Genomic DNA, 10,566 nt, shown 5'->3' on the forward strand with positions numbered 1-10,566 from the left:
ACCCAAGTCACTTTTGACATCAGCTTTGGCTCCCCTTTGGAGCAGAAGGGAAAGAATAGATGGATGCCCACTCTCTGCAGCGAGTAATACCGGTGTGCGACCATTAGAATCGCTTATTTCAAGGCATGCGCCATTATCAAGCAGTAGCTTTGTAATAGACTCGTATCCACTTGATGCAGCACGACATAACGGCGTTTGTCCGGTTGTATCCTCTAGGTTTACATCTTCACCTAGGTCAATAAGAGCCTCAACAAGACAATTAGACCCCATGTCGACAGCAAAGGAGAGTATAGATCCATCGCTCTGGTCCTTCACGCTTCTCCAGTCTAAAGCAATAAAGACAGCTAGGAGCCACCCATTGTTCTCCCTTAAGATATAGGATAAAGCCGTCCTCTTTCGAGAAAAAGCGAAGTGCCGACCAATATGGGAACTTTTGGCTTTGTCATTGGCGAATTCCATACAGAAATTGAAAAGACTAGGATTTACTGGCGGCTGCATGTCCACGACAGATTCTGCAAATGCTAGGACAGTCTCGGTGCCACTTGTGGCTAGAGCAGCAAACATTGGTGGCCCATATCTTTCGCTCCCTACGTCGAAGCATCTGTGCTTCAATGGATGGATTTTGATCAGTGCCGCCAGATTATTTTCTGCTAATATGTATAACAAAGTCGCCTTTGTAGTGTGTCGCCGCACTTCGTGTCTTTCAAATAGATTGTTAACCTGGATCCAGTCCAGAAGTTCAAACTCCTCTAGAAAACTTGTCTGGTCAACAGCACCGAGTTGTGCTGCATTCGAGTGGTACAAGACATTCTTCGCGGCATATTCCAAGAACGGAAACCTTGTATTTGATGATTGTCGGAGTTCTGCAGCTCCCTGGGATGAGGCTTTGGGGAGGAAATCTCTTATACCAAGAGAAGTAATAATAGTGTTGTCTAGATGTGAAAGACAACATTGTTTCAGTCTTTCATGACTCTCGCCCTCGAAGTTGACACCGAAGCTAGACCAGATCTCTTTCAATCCATTGTCCTTAAGAAGAAAGTCCTTAACTGACTCGTGAATGAATTGAACAGTAGGACTCTTCGACTTGGTGATTTCGGCAAGCCCTTTGGATGAGTCAAGAATGAATCTCGATATCACTGCTGTTGTGATCTCGTTGTCATCCCACTCAAACAATGCTTTAGGCTCAAGGCTAGACATTATAGCACAGTATAATTGTTCTGGTCGAAGTGGTTGTTTTGCGAAGAGCACCCACTGAATACAAAGAAGTAATTCTCCTTTGTTGTAGCGATCACGAGTCAGAATATCTCGAAATAGTTGGTGTAAGTCAGCTGGAATATCGTTCAGTCGTTTCCGAATTGCATAGACGCGACCCCGATCATGCTCTTTGTTCAGGATCTCCACCACCAAGATAACCCACATAAAGATTCCGGAAGCCTTTTCTTGGACCTGGCTACGAATTTCTTCTGCAAGCTTGCCGTGTCCAATCTTCAACTCGCTGTCAACATAGCTTGCAATGTCTTGGGTATGACCTTCCTGTCTCTCAAGCACCAAGCTCAGTCCGTTCGCAAACGTGATATAAGGATAGTGTCTACTGGAAAAGCAAATTCGAAAGTGGGTTTCTGTCGAAAGCGTGAGATTGCCCAAGTGCTCAAAAAAACAAATCATGTCCCTAGCCTGACGTTCGTTGCATTCGTCTAGGGCATCAATAAAACACACTAACGAGGATCTCCCGACAGACTGTAGAGCCTGTTCAAAAAGCGACTTCAATAACTCGGTGCTCCATTGGTAGTTGCTGTTGCTCCATGTTATACGAAGAGTCTCAAAGACGTCTTGAAGTACTGGAAAGTGCTTCAGAAGCTGGTAGAGAAGCGATCGATATAGTCCAGCCGTAGAATTTTCCAGATCAACACCTCGAGCATTGAAGAAGAAGGAGAGAATAACCATACTCTTCATCTTCTTTCTGGCATTGGTGAGCATGAATTTCATGAGAGTTGATTTTCCACTTCCAGGTTTGCCTTTGATCCAGAAAAAGCCATGATGCTCATGGAGCTTTTTTGAGTTGAGCCAATCGAGATATTCGGATTTATTTAGAATCCATTTGCATGTTTTTGCATGTACGTTTTTGATATTCATTTGTCGTGCATCAATCTGTTCAAACAATAAAGAGTCAAGCATTTCTCTTTTCTGCTCTGCACTTAACGATGGCAGTTCATCTACTGCGAGCGGCGTGGACATATTGCTCATGATTCTACCAAGAGCAGCGGCAACCTTCTTATACTCAGAATCATCAATGCCCCCAAAGCGACACATTTCCATGTGATTGCGTTCGACGTGTTCGGTTGTTTCGATAGCCGGGATGTTGAGACAAGACGAATTGTCGTGTACTACCTGCTAAATGTCAATAAGCAATCAATGTTGTCCGTGCGTAAAATAGACGTGCCTTTTCGCCCAAGAGTCCTTGAACACCATGTTGCTCTTGGAATGAATGTATAATCCAGTGCCGGTCTTGTGCCATCGGACCGAAGCCATCTCTCAACTCTTGAAGACGCTCTGAAGACGGGAGTAGGGTCCTGACAACTTCCTCATTATATGAGAAGCCAATGGTTTTTGCCAACTTTTCGACGATGTGATGAGGTAGACTGCGTGGGTCTGAGCCATAGTGTGGAGTACCAAAGAATATAATGCCAACTGTGGATTCAAAGACACCTCGCAGATAGCTTTGACCCATATTGCAATCCTTTGACCGACGTAACATCTCCTTGACCACGATTCCTCCTAGACTATGCGCCACAAAGAGAAGTGGTCTTGACGGAAGCATCCGTCGTTCGGATTCTAATGCGACTAGAGCATCCCAAGCTATGTTGTACACAGTGCTTTTGTTCATAGCTTGTCCCACTCTGTGTCTTATATGTGTATCGTAACCGTATGTCAGGACTCGCGCAGACGGAATAGTTATCGGTAGTAGATCTCTGGGCCAATACACGAAAGAACTTGCTGTGTTTCCCTTCTGGTCTGAAGATGCGAATGGGTTGAGCTTGCGGAATTTGTGTGGACGTTCGAGGGTTTCGTGGGGAGCTGCATAGTTAGCCAGCCGTGTCGAATTTGCTTTCTTTGTAGCCCATGTACGCTCGGGATGGCCAGTAAATCCATGTAGAAACACGATGCTTTCCATTGATTAGCGTAGTGATGGTTACTTGGAAAGAAGGACGAACTCGACAGAAGCCTCTTCAGGCGCAAATATGACTGTAAGTCCGGTTTCGTGTATCGAAGACATGCCCATCGAGAACGCAATACTTATGAAGGCTGCAGGAAGATTCGAGAGGAGATTCTTTCGGAATTGTTATGCTTATCGTTTTGAAAAATATGTCATTGTTTGCAATCTGATGTCGCAAGGCTGGCGAAAATTCGAGCTCGGCTTGTTCCGCAGGCGGAATGCAAGGTGGGGGTTAGGCACATCCGCACAGCCAAGCACCCTCACCTGTTTTGATTGGTTGGATTGGCTATCATGTCCATGTTCTAGGAACCAGGTCGAGGGCTGATTATGTCAATCTTCCTCAAACACAGATGTGTTATCGCATTGCTCTTTCTGAGACATGGCAACTATGAATGAACATTAGATACATCAAACCAACATTATCAAGCATACTACCTACTATCGAAACGCGTTGAGGTAGGTAAGGCTTTATCGAAAACAGAAAAGGAAAAGTCATAGGTGGCGTGACTTAACTTTCGAAATAGACTGGTGTTGTTTGCATTATTCAATAGCAATGTTTCGCATGCTTGACCAGATATCCAATTATGGTTGTAGAGCTCTCCAACGACATGGCTGTAAATTGCTTAAGCGGTATCAATGACTGATATTTATCCATTGTTCCCATATTCTACGCTTCTATTATTGTCGACACTGTCCAGATGTTCCGCAAATCGTGCGAAACTGCCAGTTCCATCAATATCCGGCAATTGTGACATGTGAAGAAGTGTAGCAGGATCTTGATCGAATTCCTTTCTGACCTCCACGGTCGGCCGGGGACTGGTAAGCAGCAATTTCAGCTTCGCTCTTCTTGACTGATTGGCTTCAACTACCAGATCCAACAATGAATAAATGACATCATCCATGCCATGTAGATACTCCTCCCGTTCGTACTCGTTTATTCCATCAATTAGACAGAAGACCGTCATGTTTGAAGGCAGGCGTCGTATCAACTGTACAAAAAGTTGGGAAAGTTGATCTACATTATCCGGGTCAGTGATACTCCCAAAGTCGCCTTCGATTGTAGCGAACGGGAACTGTCGGAGCAACTGTGCAATGAGACTGCGAATCATGACAGCGCCTCCAAAATATTCATCCCGAATTATGTGACACCCACAAAAGAAAACCAGACCGATGACTTCCTGAGTTAATCGGAATGTATGAAGAAGCGTTGCACACAATAAAGAGAAAGGAGACACCTCGTCCATGGTATCAAAGTCTCCATGTATGAGCAGTTTAGTGGAATCCGGGTTGAGAAACCAATTACGGAATTCTGTGGTTCCTACCACTTGTTCTGCCCGACCACGATCTTCATACAAAATCTGGCCGGCCCTATTGGAGACATTGTATAGATCTTCTTCATCAATATTAGGTATGCGGAGTCTTGACCACAGTTCTCGCGGCGTCCAATGTGGTAGACGTCCTGACACGGGCGTCACAGATCTAGAAGGAACCGGAGAACGAGGTGGCCAGTTTTCTATCCACTATCAGCGCAGTACTTATTGTTGAAAACAAACATTCCAACATACTCTCCTTATCTTTGAAAAGGGCGAACACAATGTTCAGGATATTCTGGGTTTGCTGATGTTTTTGAAGAAGTATACCAAGGGCTTGATGGGTTACCCAGTTATCTTGCAGCAATGCCGCTTGCGATGCACGGTTTTGATTCCCATCTTACTAATTAGCTTCTCATGCCATGTTCTCACTGTGTTACTGAAAGTACGTACCTGATATTATGCGATGCTCAAACGACATTCTAGCTTGATGTTCTAATGCATCAGAGCATTTTTTGATATTTATGAGACTCTGATGTAAGTTTGATTGATATTCTTGGCCTGTTAGAATAGCAAGGCCAGCACGTTTAGCTACATATGTCAGCACTTTGTATAAGGATAGTAGTACTGATGGTTGTAGTCTTGGGTTTGGTTGCTCGTACCTTGGTTGCTTGTATAAAATTTGACCGTTTCTTCAATTGCCTTAAATATTGTTAAAACAAGATCGACGGAGGCTGTCATAATGTTCTGGTCTTCTACATAGGATCCGATATAGAAGTTTATTTTTGCAAAGGTGTCTGGTAAATTGTCAAATCCAGAGCCTGCCACCTCTCGAATTTTGGAGGCCTGTTGATATGCCTTGACACGTCAATATAACGCCAAATCAGCTATACAGTCTGACTCACCCCCAATACCAACTTCATTACACCAATTACCGGCGACGTCATGTCCATATTTGGGATGAGTTGAACCCCTTGCTGGAGGGGTACGATAACTTGGTCTGAACCTTCACGTAGCTTTCTTCTCAACTTTCCTATTAACTCTGGACTGTGACGGAACTCATACTCTCGACGAGCAATGTCAAGCTTCGCCTGGATGTCATGCCACGTCGACGAATGCCGTATGCCCCATTCAGAATGATATCCACCTTTTGGTAGTGGTTCTTCGTTCAGCCGCTTCATAGCTTGAGGAAGCACCTCGCTCCAAAAGCTCATGTCATTGATAGAGCTAGGGGATGGTCTTGCCGGTGGTGATGAAATTTGTGATGCTGAGAGAAGGTTTGCCGAACGCGACATGGCTGTGGATGTAGCAAGTGCAACAAACTGGTTCTGATCGGGACTGTAGCGAAAGCCACGAGTGTCAAACGCTTCATGGTATTGAGGCATCCTATTTTCGATAAAGTCTACCGCTGGCGAGATAAGCCTGAATGTCTGAAGAGACTCACCCGAAAGCTGCTGATCGGACCTTGAAGTCATTGCCTCTGCATAGCTAAGATGATCAGAATCAAATATCGAATGAACCAGGATCTTTAAAGCCGCGTCTTGACCTACAAATCCTCGCTTGTGTAGAGTTTGGACGACAAGTTTGTAGGATCAGACAACGAGGCTCTAAGCCTCACTCACAAATTCCGCCCCCACTCGAGCGAATGCATGTCAGTGCCACGGAGCACATTTTGCCGCCGAAGCAACCACAATGCAATCTGCCATCTTATCATGAGCTGATTATTTGTCAGAATCGAGTTAGTGTCATGCAGTGTTACCAAAAGCTGCAAGCCTGCTCCAGTCATCCTGCTTATCACGCAAAAGGGGCGCTATGACAGGCGGTTCACTACAAAAGCGACCCAGTAACAAGTATTAGCTGAAAGCAGGCATGCGGAGTAGTGTCCGGAATAGCAAACATTTGGGAGCCTGAAAGACGAGGAGTCTGAGCTGAATGGATTGCGAGTGTCCATTTGGGTTTTGAATCATTTCAATCCTACATCATCTCATTCAATGTTGAATACATAACAAAAGCTTTTCTCCCTAGTTTTGACTCTGAATCTGCACATTTGCCGCCAACATACAATAGAAATGATGGAAGGCGTAGGAGTCGACAGAATAAAAACGGATATTGTCCAACCCGCTAAGTCGACCCTGGCGACAGATTCAAGTATGGCGACAAATACCGATGATGCACTTGTCGACGTCGCCAAACAATCGACGCAAAAACAAGATACTTCAGATATTCCTAATGATGTCGCTGACCTCCAGGAACTTCACAAGCGATTCGCCGAGGTTGAATCACAGATCAATCTGGTCAATGGATTTCTTGGTTTTCAGCAGCCAACAGATCAAGCACCTGAAAAACTACCAGAGCATCTCGACCATGATTCCGACTCGGACGATTCTGTGTTCGGAATAGTAGATCAAACTGGATCTAGACACTTTATACAGAACACAATGTACTTTTTGAGGAATGCAAGGGTTGCGCACAAAAACCTCCAGCGAATGAAGGCCCAACGGAAAAAGAACAAAGCAGCAGCCAAGAAAAAAGCCGAAGAAGATCTTGCAGGCAAACCCGAGTTAGAATCAATCAAGAAAATCAGCACAGAGGCATTTCTACGTGGCGAGCCTGCAAGAACGGTCTGGGTCGACTGGGAAACATTTGTTTGGATGAAAGGAAAGCTAGAGGAGTCTGTTCTAACACCGATCGAGGCTGTAATAGGAGAGCCTGAGCCACAGGTCATTCTACAGCTCATCTCCCGTTCCATAAACAATACAAAAGCAAAACCGAAACCTCCGAGTGGTCGTCCTCAAGATACAGTAATGGGAACCGAGGTATCTCGAGGACAGGGCCCGCTTCCCGAAAGAATCAGAATACATTCGGCCGCGCTCGTCAACATATTCAGGCGCCACCTTGGCCGGGAACGCCCGTGGTCCGTTGCAACAGATAATACCATGGTGTTTCTTCGCCCGTACACAGTGTTGATATACTTCGAGAATGACTTAAGAGCTTGTCTAGATTCCTTGGAGAAGCGTTACAAAGATTATGACGGTACAGGTACCAAAACGTCCCTGAATTCATCTGCCGATAATGATGGGGTAATTTCCGCAGAGGCGGTCAACTTGCACAAGATGAAGTAAAGTCCCTATCAGAGAACACAAGTGACGCGGTGGAGGATACACCACCAGATGCAAGCTCTGCTAAAAGCAAAAGCGAGGAGAAGAGCGAAGACCAAGATGCATCAACTTCCATCACAGCCTTACTTCATTTACGGTGTTTAATGAGGTTCATTGACGACGAGATCAAACCCAAAATAGAACATATCAACAGCGATAGTTGTCGAAAAATTCTTTTTCATGATTTATGGCACCTGTTCAAACCTGGATCAGAGGTAGTCGATCATACTGAGAAACAAGCATACCGAGTCATTCGTGTTCAGATCCCAAGACATAGAGTGGAGGATCCTTGGTTGCGGTGGCATAAAAGAAAGAGGTCAGCTAGCGACAGTGAGGATGAAAACGAAGATGAAGCGCCAGTCAAGATTCATTGCGCCTATATTGACTTTAACGGAACACAATTTGGTCCGGTTTCGGACAAGTTTGAGATTCTACCATATGCCGGACAGAAGGATATCAAATCCTTGCCTATCTATCCACTCCGTCTAGCCAAGGACACTCAGCTACGGCAAACCCTTATCAAAAGAAGCAAAGTGCTTCTTGATGTGGCCAAGTTCAAGCCTATGTATTACATGGGCTTTACTTTGGACACTAGAGACGATATTGATAGTCAGGTCGTTATTGACTTCACTGAAGCGTTGGCAGATGAAAAAAGAAAAGGCTGGGCTCCAACGATCGAGTCTCTTAGGACTGTCCCAGATGAGGGGTTTTTCGATACGTGCATGGCTGCCTGCTGCATCAATCAGTGCATTCATGAAGGTGAATATATAGACTCAAGGCTTACAGAAGAGTTTGTCAAGAGCTTAATACCCGACAAATCTTTGAGGGCGCCGTCACTAATACTATCGCCCCGGCCGTTGGAAGAGACGCTCATTGGTTCTGAAAACCAACCGACGGAGGATGAACTAATAGTCATGACGCATCGGGTGTTTGGCTTTGTGTTACGAAGTCGAAAGTGGGGTGAGTCCCTCAGTTCCATGCCTTTATGCATTGTGTTGGCAACGGTTGACCTCCTAGTTGAGAGTCACAATGGTTTCAAGTATCTTGGTTGACCCTGAGTAATAGCAAAACTGGATCTTACTTTCTTGAAGTATGAGAACAGAGACGTGAGGGAGTCGACCCGTAACGCTTTCGAAAGGCTCGAATTACCAGAAGGTCATCGAGAGATGGTTAAATCATTGGTCACGCAACATTTCCGTGACAAACAAACCTCATTTGCAAATGATGAACAAACAGATCTCATCCGAGGAAAGGGTGAGTTGTCTGATTTCCCATCGAATTATTGACATTATATAGGCAAGGGATTGATCCTACTTCTGCATGGTGCACCTGGAGTTGGAAAAACAACTACCGCTGGTATGATTGCCTTGTAGCAATGATATGACAAATAGCTAAATTGTGAATAGAGGGAGTGGCAGAGTTGTTTCAAAAGCCTCTATTCCAAATCACATGTGGTCAGTCAGGATTCTCTGTCAAGAAATTACGTGCTAATGGGTAGTAAGGTGATCTCGGAACGACTGCTCGTGATGTTGAAGCCGAGCTAGAAAAGAATTTTGCATTGGCAAGTAGATGGGGCTGCATTCTACTTCTAGATGAAGCCGATGTCTTCCTATCTGCTCGGGAGCGGAAAGACTTTGAGCGTAACGGTCTAGTAGCAGGTAAGGCTTTAGTTGATACCATTGAATGACCACTTCTAACGAGATGCAAGTTTTTCTTCGCGTATTAGAATATTATGCAGGGATTCTATTTCTAACAACTAACCGCATTGGAGATTTTGATGAGGCATTTGCGTCCCGAATTCACATGAGTCTCCATTATCCTGAGCTTGATGAAGCAAAGACCAAAAAGATCTTCAAGCTTAATCTTAACCTGATTCAAGAGCGATTTGATCGCCAGGGTCGAAAGATTATCTATGATGTCTCATCCATTGAAAACTTTGCTGAACAGCACTTTCGAGATAACATATATAGCAGATGGAATGGACGACAAATCCGGAATGCATGCCAGACTGCCTTAGCATTGGCTGAGTTTGACACTCATGGTGGCAACACAGAAGCTACGGTAGATAAGGATTTGGCTGTTGCGCTACAGTTAAAGCACTTCACGGTTGTGCAAAGGGCTTATCTCGACTTTGCCAAGTATCTAGGCGATATTCATGGCACAAAGGGAGATCGTAGAGCGATCGACTATCATTTCCGAGCTAGAACGGATACACCCTATCAGAACACGCCCAGCAGATTCTCGGTAAGACGAGAGGATTCAAGACGAAGTGCCAGTGATGGCAAACATCCAAATTCAAATTCGGATTACACATCTCAGAGCGATCCATTCCAGCCTCTAGTGAATCAAGGCTATCCTGCTGCTCCAGGTGGCCAGATGATGGGGTCTATGTATGGACAACACCAACCGGGACAGTATTCAGGACCGATTAACATGACTAGCAGTGGCGTGTATGAAGGTCAACAAGGATTTCCACATTCGCAAAGTCAACAGGGACAGATGAATCCTAGATTTTACCCAGTCCACCAACCTCAACAAAGTCAAGTGGGACTTAGTTACCAAGGTCAAAGTCAGGGAAATCAAAACATGGGAATGCAATACAATCCGTCTATGCTGTCTATGCACGGTCAATCCATGCAAGGACAGACGCAGAGCATCTATCCCAATGTACAGCAATATCCCAGCACACAAGGTCACATTCCAAACGCAGAGGGTTCTTCACGAGTGTCTCATGCAGGCGGGCTGCAAGTACCATCTGGGTCTGGAGTTAGTGGTACATCTGCTCCAACAAATTAGATTGTCTGGCATCCTGGACATTTCTCAATTGACTTCGGTAGACCCCGATCTTACAGGTTAATATGAAGATGGATTTGTTTATACAATA

The 10,566-nt window shown here is 45.0% G+C and overlaps 1 protein-coding gene across 1 annotated transcript; it reads left to right on the plus strand.

The window, feature by feature from the left end:
- Positions 1-8,848: 8,848 nt before the first annotated feature.
- On the plus strand, positions 8,849-9,961 carry UCRPA7_443 (putative aaa family atpase protein; the record flags this gene model as incomplete). Its single annotated transcript, XM_007913039.1, has 5 exons — positions 8,849-8,936; positions 9,089-9,136; positions 9,185-9,340; positions 9,454-9,855; positions 9,906-9,961. The coding sequence occupies 5 exons, from the start codon at positions 8,849-8,851 to the stop codon at positions 9,959-9,961; spliced, it is 750 nt and encodes a 249-aa protein (XP_007911230.1).
- Positions 9,962-10,566: the final 605 nt, after the last annotated feature.

The sequence above is a fragment of the Phaeoacremonium minimum genome, assembly GCF_000392275.1.
Source record: "Phaeoacremonium minimum UCRPA7 unplaced genomic scaffold PA7_03_scaffold_33, whole genome shotgun sequence".
NCBI lineage: Eukaryota > Fungi > Ascomycota > Sordariomycetes > Togniniales > Togniniaceae > Phaeoacremonium > Phaeoacremonium minimum.